Genomic DNA, 16,011 nt, shown 5'->3' on the forward strand with positions numbered 1-16,011 from the left:
TCAATATATATCCAAATAGTATAATATAGAAAAAAATTCATTTAAAAAGTTTGTTTAACCAATAAAATGAGATGAAATGGATTGAGGAGAAAGAGAGTATTACAAGTAGTATAAAAAATATAAAATCAAAAAATAAAAATATACTAGGCCAGTCTGGGAGACTCTAAGGCCGGAGTCTGCGGCCTTTTTATTAAACGATCTTTTATACAAGTTCAAGCCTGGTACCAACAACAAATTTTAGACATGTAAGCTCAAGCCTTCACGAGCTGAGCCAAAGGCCCCTGGTTCATTTAGCACCCTAGCAATAAGCCTAATACGACATCGTTTTGGGCAGAAATTATGGTATTTTTATAGTTTTAATTTATTTCAAGTTATTATAGTCTTTATAATTATAATTATTTAATTTTTCAATTCCAAAACGATGTCCTTTTAGGAGTAAATGCAGATAATTTATCTGCAGAAATATTATTCTGAATATTAATATATATTTTTAGAATTATGACTTTAATTCTTCTGCCTTGAATGTAGTATATTCATTCCTAAACGACGTCATTTGGTTGAAAAATTAAAAAATTATAATGAGAAAAATTATTATAACGTTGAAATAAATTATAATTACAAAATATCTTGATTTTCGTCCCAAAACGACATCATTTTGAATTCAATGTAGATAACTTATATACAACCACTTCAGAAAACACGAACCCATTTTTAAAACTTAAAAGTAGAAATTTTGATTTGTTCTGGACGAACATTAATCTGGATTCTCTCTGTGTAGTTAATGTCTGCTCTTGTCTTAACCCTTAGACTATATATAGGTGTAGCTTTGGAACGGTTACCTGTGTCATGGGATTGGTGGTTACCATCGTGACATCGTGGCAGGCCCACTTAAAACTCCCTTACTGGAAGTGCTGGCTGACTCAACTGACTGCTATTCCAGTACGCGCAGTCGTTAAGGACATGCTTACTCGCCTATTTCTGGTTCCGAGTATCTCACTTGTACAAGCCCGTCTAGCTCGCTGTGTTAACCCGGAACATGATTCAACTTTAAAAACTTAAATCTTTCTTTAACAACTCAATATTGTATTCCAATTCTAAAAACATAAGTTTGAATAGATCTCAAATATCCAAATAAAATACCACGTGAAGCATTCACACGGTTCACACGAGACTTTTTCATGTTGGGACCGAAAATAAATAATCAATTAAACTATTTTGTATATCACATGCGTGTTGGTACGAAGGAAGAATTGTTTTTCCTATTACAGAAATAAAATTATCTCCTGTAATTTTAAAACATAAAGGTTATTTTAAAATTTTCATTTTTTTTATTATAACATGTCTTTTATTAAAATATTTTATATTGTTTATTCTAAATTCTAAAATGATGTTATCTTGGAATTGTAAGAGATAATTTTATCTAATATAATAGAAGAAACTTTAATCCCTTGTATGAATATTGTATTTTTTTTTATTTTGGGGTGATGACAGCCCCATTTTATCGTATTTATTTTTTTGGCACAATCAAATTAATATTTTTGAAATTGGACCGATACTTGAACTATTTAAGGCGTTAATACTCAATCTAGATTGAATTAATTAATCAAGTTTTTGCATATATGTTTTATAAATATATATATTATATAACAAGTATAACATACATCTACTGAGTATATAAATATAAAATCACTAAAAAAAATTAAAATAAGAATTTAATGTAATCAAATTAATTTAACAAACTAACATAAAACAAATGAGCATAATACTATAAACATGAAATGATAAAGCATCTCACATCAAAGGAGGTTAGTTCAAGTTGTACGACTTGATTCTACTTAAGCAAGATCTTGAATTCAAGTATTTTTGTGAATGTTAAGTTTTAAGTGTGTGACATTTAGCTAAGTCAATGTCGTAAAGGATATGGATCTTCTCATCTGAAAAAAAATGACATGGTCATGTGAGAAATTATAATCATACAAGGATGGATCAATGATAACAAAGGAAGAGAGAGTTTACCAAAAAAAAAGAGAGAAAAAAAATTAAGATAGATAATTACAAAATCATAACGGTTGATTCACCTTTATATGATTACAATGATCTCACAAGACCATTCATATTTTTCTTCAACATAAGAGGATTCATTTCCTCAATCTTTTCAATAAACTCCATTTTTCTTTTAAAAGGAAAAAATAAGCTTAAAAAAAAAGGAAAAAATAAATTATTTGAGCAACCACAATTTTATTGCTTTCCCAAGAACCTGCTTGCAAAATTAGTTTTTAAAAGGCCAAAATAAGATATTGGTCATTCTTTATTTTGAATTTTTTGATTAATGATTGATAAGATTCCGACAAAAATTAATCAAAATTAATAATAAAAATTGCAACATTTCAACTTTTTAGATATGAGAAAAAATATTAATTTAATTAGGTGTTGGTGAGCTTTAAAAGTCTTTAATAAAAGTCTCTTCTGACCATTTGCTTTTATAAAGAAAAATTGAAAAAATTAAATGTAAAAAAATATAAATTATGGCACTGTTTGATATATAACTGTTTACTGCCACGAACACCGTCCAACCAGGGTCACCGGCGGTGGACGGTGGATACTGACCCAGATTAATGTAGTCAAATGGTGTTCCATGTCAATCATTGAGGGAAATTACTCGGAAACTGATATTGCAACTACAAAAAACGAAGAAAAAAAGCATCGAACTTTTTGATTGTGTTATGGTATTTTTTTTTATAAATATTTTTATAGAATAGTTATGAAATTATGTGTTTTTTTATTATAAAAGTCAAAACACAAAATAAAATTAACTTATATATATTTTTAAAATTTAATTTAAAATAAATAAATATTTTCAATTTTCAATTTCTTTTTATAAAACTTACCTTATAAAATAACATTCAAAGAGGAAAATCTTTCTGAGTCAAGTCCAAGTCTTTTTTAAAAGCAGAAAATAATTCATCGGTCATGCTTAATTTAACAGCCCTCTTTTGTCGCTTTTCCAATAACCTGTACTTATATTCGGTCAGTAAAAATATAATATCTGTGTTTATATATATATATATATATATATATATATATATATATATATATATATATATATATATATATACGAGGTAGGATCTTTTGATAGCAGTATCAAATTTAAAATTTGACAACTCATCTAAGAGTCATTAGATCAAAAAATATCAATAGACACCATTGATATTTTTTGATCTAACGGCTCTCAGATGAGTTGTCAAATTTCAAATTTGACACTGGTGTTAAAGGATCTGACTCTATATATATATATATATATACTATATATATATGAGATTTACATTCATCATTTAACATGACACAAAAAAGTTTCCTACACACACAACATTTGTAGGCCCCACACTTTTTGAAGCAAAAAAAAAAATGGCACGCAAAACGAATCTCTATAACATTACACAATTACTTTTTCTACAACATAACTCTTATAAAATCCTATATATATATATATATATATATATATATATATATATATATATATATTAGGAAATAAATAATCTAATACTTTTCCTGTATTCATGAGAATTCACAATCTGTAATTTATTTATAATACATGTGTTTCATTTTTAAATGAGAATAGTACTCATTATTCAGACAGAAGCACCAAAATTGCTCTGAACAAAACCATCCCAGTTGTATATTATCTAGTAATAATCTTACTTTCATAATTTCCTTCTTTATAATTAAGTGAAATTAAATTGACAATCGTTTGAATTTAACAAGATAAATAAATATATAAGTTAATATTACTTTAAATGATTTTTTAATATCCGTAAACCACTTTTAATATACGAAAAAGTGTTTTTTTGTAAGCGGAAAAAGTGTTTCTACTACAACAAAACAAAGTTATTTTCTACAACTTCAAAACGATGTTATTTTAGAGTTTAGAAAAAAAATTGATTTTTTTTTTGCTCTTATATCATTAATTTTATTAAAATAATTTTAATTTTTTTCCCAAACCCTAAAATGAAACCGTTTTGAACGGTAGGGGATAATTTTATCAGAAAGTTAATCCCTTTATATATAGTAAAGAGTTCTTAATTAAGATGCTCCCTCCCCCCTCTCTTCAAGTTCAATTTTAAAACGGATAAAACAAAAGCAATAATTATCGGTTGGAAAAACTCATAAACTCATTAAAAGAATTATTATTATTTTTTAAAAAAATGACTAACATTAGTTTCAATGCATTAGCATATTTACTATACAAAGAATCAAACTGCACAAAAAGTTTATTTTAATAAAATTTTATATTAGTTTCATCAATGTTTTTTTCAATTCGACATTAAGCTAGCGTTAAAGTTGGTTCCAATGTTGTAACACCTTGTTCTAGTTTCTTAATATTATTTATGATATTAAGCGTGATTATAATTACACAGTCTCATTAGAATTAATTGATAAAATTCTTCTTTTTAAACTTTCACATTATCTAATTACATCATGTGATTATAGTTCCTTTGCTACAACATTCACATATGTGATTGTAATGACTTAAAGATGCATTTCATAATTGCTTAATATTTCAAACACATATAAAATAATTAAACTCAAACCTAATTCTAACATTGCTTGCTGAACAGCTCACTCTAACAAGAAGGACCAGTGGACTTTTGGTTCCCTCGCTGACCAGTCTCGCTCAAGCCAGAAGGTCAGCGAGCACTCCTCGTTGAGCAGCTCGCTCTAGCGAACAATTAAATTTCCAACCCGAGAACAACTTCAAGTGCAGGGGATGCTCGTTGGGCATCTCACTCCAATGAGCTCTCAAGCAAGCGTGCCATATTTAGGGAAATTGTTTCCTTTTGCCTCGCGACATATAATCAATTACCATGATTATGTAATTGATTATACCATCTAGTCAACGGTCAAACAAAGATGGATTGGTGTTATGTTCAGTGAACATGTCAAATTTTTTAAATAGTTTAAAAATGGAAACATAGAGATAATTTTTTATTTAATAAGGAACACGAAAGTCAAAAAGCCATTGTTGCTCTATACTTATTCTTTTGCTACAGTAACATGTTTTGTAAATAAATAACCCCTCCCACACTCACAAACTTTCATCACAAACACAGCCATTCAAGTTTTATTAGGAGAAAAACCATGGCAATAGAATTGGTGGCTCCTAGTTGGGTTTCAACAGCAGCCACATGGTTTGCAACTTTTGTCGTCCTCTTCCTCTTCATCCGCCGTCTCCGCCGCCGGAGATATAATCTGCCACCAGGCCCAAAACCATGGCCCATCATAGGAAACCTGAATCTCATTGGGCCCCTCGCTCATCAGTCCCTCCACGCTCTCAGCCACAAGTATGGACCAATCATGCATGTGTGGTTCGGCTCCAACCCTGTTGTGGTGGGCTCCTCCGCGAACATGGCAAAGGCCTTCCTTAAAACTCACGACGCCACCCTTGCCGGAAGGCCCAAATTCGCCGCAGGAAAGTACACAACATACAACTATTCAAACATAACTTGGTCTCAATATGGACCATACTGGCGACAAGCTCGTAGGATGTGCCTGTTGGAATTGTTCAGCGCAAAAAGGCTCGACTCTTATGAGTATATCAGAAATCAAGAGCTACGTGGTTTTCTTAATGAACTCTACAACTCTGCAAACAAAACCTTAGTGTTGAAAGACCATCTTTCTGATCTGAGCCTTAACATTATAAGCCGCATGGTGTTGGGGAAGAAGTACTTGGATAAATCAGAGAATGCTATCATTTCCCCTGAGGAGTTCAAGAAGATGCTGGATGAGTTGTTCTTGCTGAATGGGGTTCTTAACATTGGGGACTTCATCCCTTGGATTAACTTCTTGGACTTGCAGGGTTACATAAAGAGGATGAAGGCTTTGAGCAAGAAGTTTGATAGGTTTATGGAACATGTGTTGGACGAACACACTGAAAGAATGAAAGGGATTAAGGATTATGTTGCCAAAGACATGGTGGATGTGCTCTTGCAACTTGCTGAGGATCCTAATCTTGAGGTGAAGCTTGAGAGGCATGGAGTCAAAGCTTTTACTCAGGTACAATTTTTTAATGTTCTTTAATTTGTTTGGCTAACAGTGTTGAAATATATAGTCCCATATTGATTGCGTGGACAACTAATGTGACCTTTATAAGACCTTGGGCATTCTCAGTTTTTGAGCTAGCTTTCGAGGCAGTGTATCTTAAGGTTCTTCACGACCCCACTTTCAAGTGGAATTAAAATAAAAATCACTCTTTGAACTAATTTTTAGGATAGTGTATCTTAAGATTCTATACAATTAGGAAATATTCGACCCAATTTGCGATTAGTTTACGTTCTTAAACATGGATAGCGTCTGTCATTAAAATAAACATGTTGTGACGTGCGAAGTTTTTGGAAACGGTGGCAAGTTTTCAACTTTAGGCTGCATTAAAATAACAGAAACTTATGTCACTAAAAAAAAAAGAAACTTTTTCTCTGTTGGTAGTTTGGTAATATTTCCCCTTCCTGTGGTCCATGTAATTTTGATTGTTTTGATAAATAAGCAATGATATTTGTTATGAAAGGAGAAGTTAATTAATACATGTACTTTTGAGGGAGGAGCCAACAATTAGGATTAATAATTTATTATTATTAAAAAATAACATTATATATATATAGGGACAAGTTATATTTACAAACTTTTTTGTTTACAAATTACACTAAGTACGACCGGTCATACTTTAATCATGCAGTGTACGACCTGTCGTACTTAGTCTAATTTGCAAAAAAAAAAATTGTAAACGGATTCTATCCCATATATATATATATATATATATATATATATTAATAAAAAATTAGAGCTCTTAGATATAAGTTGGATCAATAGTCAAGATTGAAAGTGTAACTTACACTGGTGTAATATGATCCTAACCCATATACATACATACATATATATATATATATATATATATGTATATATATATATATATATAAGAAGAGGTAGGATCCTTTGACAAAATTTGACACCTCATCTGAGAGCCGTTAGATCAAAAAAGATCAATGGCGTCACATGCTTACAAATCAGAGTCGTTGATCTTTTTTAATCTAACGACTTTCAAATGAGGTGTCAAATTTCAAATTTGACACCGGTGATACATTCGGGGTCCGCCACTGTTGCAGATTGACCATGATCCATCTGTTTAGCACATCATTGCATATTGAAAGATGTGGCTGATTATTTTTCTGATCAACTTGAGTCTTTGATATTATTTCTCAGGACTTAATAGCGGGTGCGACAGAGAGCTCTGCTACAACGATAGACTGGGCAATCTCTGAGCTCTTGAGAAAGCCAGAGATATTCAAGAGTGCTACAGAGGAGTTAGACAAGGTCATAGGGAGGGATAGATGGGTTGAAGAGAAAGATATTGTCAATTTACCCTATATTTATGCAATTGCTAAAGAAGCAATGAGGTTGCACCCTGTGGCACCAATGTTAGTGCCAAGACTAGCCCGTGAGGACTGCAATGTTGATGGATATGATATCCCCAAAGGGACTCAAGTGATTGTCAATTTTTGGACTATAGGCAGAGATCCTGAAATTTGGGAGAATCCAAATGAATTCCAACCAGAGAGGTTTATAGGAAAGGATATAGATGTGAAAGGTCATGACTACGAGTTGTTGCCATTTGGTGCTGGTAGAAGGATGTGCCCTGGTTACCCTCTTGGCCTTAAGGTTATTCAAGCAAGTTTGGCCAACATGTTGCATGGCTTTAACTGGAGACTACCTGATAATATGAGGAATGAAGACTTGAATATGGAAGAGATATTTGGCTTGTCTACACCCAGAAAATTGCCTCTGGAAGTAGTTGTTGAGCCGAGACTTCCACATCATCTTTATTTCCTCTGAGTATTGTCTCTATCCACATGTTTTCTTTAAGAATTGTGAGATTTGTGTAAGCTTCATGTCATCATACTCGATGACAATTGTTTTTTTCTTTTTGTAGTAATAATGAGAAGAGGATGTTATGATGTTGGGGACTTGGGAGCTTATATTTGGTGTAGTACGTAGTGTATGTGATGTGTAAACTCTGGTCCTGAATTGTTGTACCTTTTTCTAATTACCAAATTAAGCTGCGAAATGTTTTCTCTCTCTTCTTTTTTTTTTTTTTTTTTTTGGATGCAATAAAAATTTCAACCTCGTCATGAATTCAAGAAAGTTGAATTTGATCAAACCAGGCTAAAATAGGAATGAATTCTCATATCTTTTTTTAACATAATTATATCATGTATTGTATATTTAAATTTATAATTAAAATAGTTTTTTTATTTTTTAGTTTTATGAGTTTTGTCAATAAAACTATTGCCGTTAATGGATGGTTGAGATTTAATATATGACATGGTCATGTTAAAAATAGACACAATTTTATATAGAGTAATTTTAGTTTTTTATTTAAGTTTAATTAATTTTGTGTGAGAAAATTTTACATTACTAATATATTAGGTTAGTATAGTGTGACTGTAATGGTATGGAAATAATTGTTATTAAAATAAATATCTTTCAAGTAATGATTACAATAGATAATTTTAACTCAGATAAATAAAAAATAATTTTGTTCGTAATTTTCTAGGATCAGTATTAAATTTTAAAATAATCTAAAACTCAAAGTAGAATAAAACTAAAATTCTTGACATGTAAGGATTTGGATTGTGAGCTATTGATATTTTAACTTATAGACATTTTTATGGATGTTTACATTTTAACTTGTGAATATATGTATGACATAATGAACCCTTGAGGTTGAGTTAGTAATATTTGGCTTGTAAACGTTGACCTTTATAAGGACACGACTCATTATCATTAATAACTCTCAAAGTATTTGGAGAATTATTTTAATAAGTGTAGATTTGTCACTCGGAATTTTTTTGGATGATTTATATGTACTTGCAAGTTGCAAATTGCAATGCTGTGATTTTTTTATTTTTTTATTTCATTTATATTTGATTGTTAGGTGAAGGTTTGAACTATTAAGATAAGAAACAACAAATCTACATCAACATAATGGAATAAACAACAAGTTAAAGATAAGAAAGAGACATTAATTTTAAAATCGTATTATATAAATAGATGGACTGAATTTAGAAGAGACTTCAATTAAAAATGAATTACGAACAACACATCAGTTATAATTGATTCATAGAATTATAATATAATCACATTTAATTTCAAGACAAAAATTGAAGATGTTGAAAATTTAAATATTAATTAGTTATAAAGTCTCGCATTAATCAGCAACTAATCAAGCGAGACCATAATTAAGAAGAAAATTCATAAATACAACACCTTAAAGTTTAAGGGCTAAGAACTCAAAATTTGATTTCAAGGGGTAGTTGGTGTTTGAATTTATGCTTAAACTTGTGTTATGAAATAATTAACTATAGACTTGACTTATAGTTAATAATCTTATAAATACTCAAAATGGCTTCATATCCAGGAAGAGCATTGTTGCTAATTCGGCAAATGTACCGATCGTTTCAAGTAATAAGTGATAAGTAGAGTATCGTCTCCACGAGGATTGAGGCACCAAATTTATTATAACTATTCATTTCTTGTCGATTAATAAAATTGATTTAAAGAACAATTGTGATTTGTGAAAAACAAGACCAAATTAAGAAAGTAAAAACAGTTTTCAAGATTCTTCTGAAACTCAAGAACACAATATTAATGACTGAGAAAATATTGCGGTAAAGATAAATAAACACATTTATGATCCCCCACCTTGTAACTTGGATTAACGTTTACATTTAATTATTCAATTGATCAAACGACCCACTATCTTTTATTTAATCGGTTAAGTCCTAATTCCTTAATGACTTGACCTTATTAACTCTATTAGAATCATAATCCCTTAGGAATCCCTTTTCAAGTTAAACCTTAGAATCAGTGAATTTTTAATGTTTGCAGTTTATGTAGCCTATCCCTAGTGCATACATGAACAATTATCTTATCTTTTGTGAGGAATTAGAATCCCAACATCCCTATTGAAAACCCTAACCTTCACAATCCTAATAGATTGATCGGTTCTAGAAGAATTATGAGATGAAGAACAAGGCAAAATAAACTCAATTGAAATAAACAAATATAAATTTAACCAAACTACAAGGGGTTCATATTAAGGGTTGTGACCCTTACCACAATAAAAAAAGACTAGCCAGACATATTCATGTCTGACGAATTCAATGTAAAAGAAACTAAAATTCAGAACCTAGTGATGAAGAATAGGACGACGATCCTCAATTTTGCTCTTGAGATTCTTCAAACGCTCCAAGAATTCTCTCTCTCTCTTTTATGTTATTTTTCTCTTCCTCCCTGAAAAAGTGCTCTCTTCCTGTGTTTCTGATCTTCTTATTAAGCTTTTGAAAACCATCTCCCAAAATTACCCTCAAATTGGGCCTTATTCAGTGCAATTCGCATCAGATTAAGAGAGTTAAATATCGCCCGCGCAGATTGCTCCACACTCGCGCGAAATCGCGCGACAAAACAGTAAGAAACGAGTGAAATGGAGCGATCCGCGCCATTCACCCGCGGATCGCAGACTGTATTTTTGATTCTCACTTTTTTTACTTCTTTTCTGGTACTTCCTGCTATCAAAATGAATAGTTTGAGTGAGAGAATGACTGAGAAGGAATAATCAATATTTCTAATATTTATAAACACTTTCTGCTCATTTATGATTAACTCATTGCTTCTTCTAACTTAAAAAACATCATATGCTAGGCGCATATCAAGCATGCTATGATGTAAGTGAAGAACTCTTATTTAATAATGATAAAAAAAACTACGAAGAATATAAAGTTGAAAAGATTTATAAACTTAAGTTTTAAGGTTATGTCCTCAAGCGTAAGAGCCACTGTTATAGCTTTCCGCATAATTAAGGCCACTAATAAAAGTTTTCTTGTCTAATTGGCTTTTATTTTCACTCAAATAAAAGAGAAATAGAATTAATAAAATCATTCTTTCCATGACATGCTTTAAGCAGTAACATAAGGGGGCGTTTGGTTGAGGAAATTTTTTTGGAATAGTAAGAAAATGTAATAAATAAATAAATGATTGAAAAGATAGATAAAGTGAGATAGGTAGAAAAATGTAAAAAAAATTTGTTTGGTGGGGAAAAACTTTACTGGAAAAATTAGGTAACTTTATGAAATCAACGTGCATTAAAAGCCAGATAACCGATTTTCTGAAAAATCCCACCTTCAAATTGGGTTTCTAAACAGTGCGGATATCTATGTTTCTCATAAATCCATACAAATTGGATAGATGTGTTTTTGGTGAAAATACGTTGAAACAAACATGGTGTTTCTAAAAGTCATACCTGAGAAACATAGATATATGCTGAAAAGCTCCCAACCAAACACCACCTAAAGGACAATAGTGGTAAAGCGAAGGGAAATACACTGAAAAATTATAGATGTATAAATTTGGATATGCCAAAATCGAGTACTATGATGCTATAGTTTTTTTTTTCTTATAAAAATAAAGAGAAAAAAATATACAAAATCCCTTGTTAAAATAATATATTTACGTTTATCAGCCCACGGTTTCAAAACTTTTTTTTTTTAAAGATAAAAAACTAAGAAATGTAATGATGTGATATTATTGTTGGCTTTTATGGGTTTCTCTTTTATTTACATATATAATTAGATGGGTAATAGTTTTTTCATGCAATATGAGATAACTATTATCTCCTACAGACTCATTTATGGAAGTGGGATCCATTTTCAATGAGAGAAAAAAAATAGAGTGAGACTCATCTTGAATTTGTGTGTGTAGGAGATAGATTATATCTTATATAACATAAGAATAATAAATCTCAAATTATATAGGTCTTATCATATAAATTTGATCAACCAAAAGAAAGCCACGTCACCAAAATTAAAGTTGCAGTCACATCAGAAGCAATTTTGTAAAGAATTAATTCAATTCAAAAACTTAAGTTAGTGGGTGAGAACTTTTCTAATGGTTTATAGTATTATCTAACACGTCCTCTCACAAGAGAGTCTAACGGGCTTGAATTTGTGTGTGTAGGAGATAGATTATATCTTATGTAACATAGAATATCAAATTCCTAATTAGATAGGTCTTATCATATAAATTTGATCAACCAAAAGAAAGCCACGTCACCAAAATTAAGGTTGAATCCATGTGAGAAGCAACTTTGTAAAGAATTAATTCAACTCAAAAGCTCAAGTTAGTGGATGAGAGTTTTTTTAATGGTTTATAGTATTATCTAGGAAAAAATTCACTAATGCTTGTGTGGTTTGCTTCAGAATCATCTATGCCCCTGTGAGTTTTTGTATCACATATACCCCTGTGCTTTGTAAAAAATAAAAAATCAAAGGGACACATGTGATAAAAAAATCACAGAAATATAAGTGATTTTGAAGTAAATCACAGGAGTATTGATGAACTGTTTCCTATTATCTAACATGTCCTCTCACAAGAGAAGTGGATGATGCATCAAGCCATACCGAGTGAAAACTTTTTTTAATGGTTTATAGAATTATGTAACATGTTCCCTCATAAAAGAAAGAAGAAAAGATAGTGCATATTGCACCCGTGAAATGTAACAAACTAATTAACTATTCAACCAATCAGAGAACTAATAATTGAGTTTGAATTATAAGAATAGGTGAGTGAACAGAGTGGTTCTTATCATTTTATTTCATTCAATAAATATCCTTGTAATTTGTTAAAATTTTGATTATTCTTTTATGACAGTATAACATTACTCTAAAATGATTTTTGGAACCCTAGCTAGACTATTTAAGAGCGTTAATGGGTAATTATGAACTACATTAATTGAAAATTTAGGTGGTCTACAAATGTATAAAATTGCATGTGCAGTTGTCTACAATGCATTTACAATTAAATGTAAATATACAAGGCCAATATATATAGGAAGTTGCTATAATCTGCTCACAGCCGTGCATGGTTGGTTATATTATTAATTTAGGTGAGTTATTTAGTTTTTGAAGACAAACAATTCTGTTGCATACTATCTTTTTCTTTTTTCTTTTTTGTTTTTTCTTTTTGTGGAGAATATCTTTTTATTTTTCTTATTACCAAAGCCCAGAGAAAAAATGAACTACTTAAAACAAGATGTGTAAGATAGCCCGGTAACACTGGCATTAAACCATTCGAAGGAGTGAACAACTCATGTAATCCATAGTCTAAGGAGCTCTCATGGCTGATCAGTCTGCAAACTTATTGTCTTTCCAATTACATTTTTTTTAATAATTTTATTTTGTTTCTCAGTGAAGGAAATGTAAAAAAAGGTATGAAAGAAAAGGCCTGCATTTTTTTTTAAAGAAATTGCATAAAAATATTACCTCTTAAAAATTATTTTATTGTACGTTAAAATATTAATGACAAAATAGTGCAATGAATGTAAATAAGAAACTACATCTCTTTCAATTTTATTTTTGAAATTACGTCTGTGATTGAAAATTGATTAATGAGGCAATAACACATGCAATGTGCTATTACATCAACATGGCGTCTACATCTAGAAATGGTTGAAAAGAAATCAAACCAAGCCAATAACAAAAAAATAAAAACCATCGCGTTACATTAAATTTTTAAAATAAGAAAAAACTTCGCGTAAACTAATATATTACGCCTAAAACAAAATTGATCAATAATAACCCATGCTATTGCTTTATAAATACCCAACTCACTCGTATAATCACAAACACAAACAATTACATAACCCACCAATATGGTAGTAGAATTTGCATCCCCTAGTTGGGCTTCAACCATAGCCACATGCCTTGCAACCTTCGCCGTCCTCCTTCTCTTCTTCAGCCACTGTCTCCGCCGCCGGAGATATAATCTGCCGCCAGGCCCAAAACCATGGCCCATCATAGGAAACTTTAACCTCATTGGGCCTCTCCCTCACCGGTCCCTTCATACTCTTAGCCAAAAGTATGGCCTACTCATGCATGTCAGGTTGGGCTCCAAGCATGTAGTGGTGGGCTCTTCCGTTGACATGGCAAAAGCCTTCCTCAAAACCCACGACGGCACGGTGGCGGACAGGCCCAGATTCGCCGTCGGAAAGTACACAACCTACAACTATTCAGACATAGCATTTTCCCCTTATGGGCCATACTGGCGACAGGTACGAAGGATGTGCAAAATGGAACTTTTCAGTGCAAAAAGACTTGATTCCTTTGAATATATAAGAAGAGAAGAGGTACGTGCATTGATGAATGAACTGTTCAACAATGCAAAGAGAATCATCACGTTGAAAGACTATCTCTTCATTCAGGGAATGAATGTCATAAGCCGCATGCTGTTGGGGAAAAAGTACATGGACAAGAGCCATGACAGCATCGTTTCCCCTAAGGAGTTCAGCCATATTATGGATGAGATATTGTTGCTGAATGGGGTTCTCAACATTGGGGACTACATCCCTTGGATTAACTTCTTGGACTTGCAGGGTTATATAAAGAGGATGAAGGCTGTGAGCAAGAAGTTTGATGTGTTTATGGAGCATGTGTTGGACGAACACATTGAGAGAATGAAAGGGATTAAGGATTATATTGCTAGAGACATGGTGGATGTGCTTTTGCAGCTTGTAGAGGATCCTAATCTCGAGGTTAAGCTTGAGAGGCATGGAGTCAAAGCTTTAAGTCTGGTACAATTTTTTTTTAAGCTCTTTAAATTGTTATGAATGTTTTTTGTTTGGTGAAAAATGTTATAAATTGTTTTTCTGTGAAAATAATTGCTGACTAAGACCATCTTGGAGATTAATTATGATCTTTCTGTTTATTTAGCACCAAATTTCATATTGGAAGATGTGGCTGATTATTTTTCTGATAAACTTGAGTCTTTGATATCTATTCCTTAGGACCTAATAGCGGGTGGGACAGAGAGCTCTGCTGTAACTGTAAAATGGGCAATCTCTGAGCTCTTGGGAAAGCCAGAGATATTCTTGAGGGCTACAGAGGAGCTAGACAAAGTGATACGGAGAGATAGATGGGTTGAAGAGAAGGACATTGTCAATTTACCCTATATTAATGCAATTGCTAAGGAAGCAATGAGGCTGCACCCTGTGGCACCAATGTTAGCGCAAAGACTAGCCTGTGAGGACTGCAATGTTGATGGGTATGATATCCCCAAAGGGACTCATGTGATTGTCAATTTTTGGACTATAGGAAGAGATCCTGAAATTTGGGAGAATCCAAATGAATTCCAACCAGAGAGGTTTATAGGAAAGGAGATAGATGTGAAAGGTCATGACTATGAGTTGTTGCCATTTGGTGCTGGTAGAAGGATGTGCCCTGGTTACCCTCTTGGCCTTAAGATTATTCAAGCATGTTTGGCCAACATGTTGCATGGCTTTAACTGGAGACTACCTCATAACACGAGGAAGGAGGACTTGAATATGGAAGAGATATTTGGCTTGTCTACACACAGGAAACTACCTTTGGAAGTAGTTGTTGAGCCTAGACTTCCACGTCATCTTTATTCCCTCTAAGTATTGTCTCTTTCAACAGGTTTTCTCTTCGAATTATGGGGTTGGTATAATTTTAATGTCTTCATCATGCAGGAAGGAAGAGAAAAGTTTTTTTTTTTTTATAATAGTAATAATGAAAAAAATAAAGATGTTATGATGTTTGAGACTTGGAGTTCAGTTATTAGTAATAGTATATGCGATGTGTATGTCCGAATTGTTTTACCGTTTTATAATATACTAAATTAAGGTACCTTCTATTGTTTCTCTCTCTCTCTCTCTCTCTCTCTCTCTCACTTTTTTACACTTTTTTTTATGTTTATATGGAAGCAGTGAAATTTTCAACCCGATCTTGAACTGTAGAGAGTTGAATTGCCCACACAGTATCCTTGCCAACTCGGCAACAATTGAGGAAGGAGTTCAGTTTCCTTACATCTCTGATCTCTCTATGAAAAATTTTTCTCTCCTGATCTCACACTTCTTTCCTAACATTTTTACAATGAATCTGAACAATATTCAGT

General features: G+C 31.9%; 2 protein-coding genes across 2 annotated transcripts; both read left to right on the forward strand.

Annotated features, from left to right (window-relative positions):
- The first annotated feature begins 5,136 nt into the window (after nt 1-5,136).
- LOC133289069 (trimethyltridecatetraene synthase-like) lies at nt 5,137-7,881 on the forward strand. Its single transcript, XM_061486937.1, has 2 exons — nt 5,137-6,051; nt 7,252-7,881. Exons 1-2 carry the CDS (start codon nt 5,137-5,139, stop codon nt 7,879-7,881), a joined length of 1,545 nt encoding a protein of 514 aa, XP_061342921.1.
- Nucleotides 7,882-13,753: 5,872 nt separating this feature from the next.
- Nucleotides 13,754-15,514, forward strand: LOC133289075 (trimethyltridecatetraene synthase-like). The gene is made up of 2 exons (XM_061486943.1): nt 13,754-14,671; nt 14,885-15,514. The coding sequence occupies exons 1-2, from the start codon at nt 13,754-13,756 to the stop codon at nt 15,512-15,514; spliced, it is 1,548 nt and encodes a 515-aa protein (XP_061342927.1).
- The last annotated feature ends 497 nt before the right edge of the window (nt 15,515-16,011 follow it).

Source organism: Gastrolobium bilobum, unplaced genomic scaffold, assembly GCF_033153095.1.
Source record: "Gastrolobium bilobum isolate Gb01-03AN ecotype WA unplaced genomic scaffold, APGP_CSIRO_Gbil_v1 utg7396, whole genome shotgun sequence".
Classification (NCBI taxonomy): Eukaryota; Viridiplantae; Streptophyta; class Magnoliopsida; order Fabales; family Fabaceae; genus Gastrolobium; species Gastrolobium bilobum.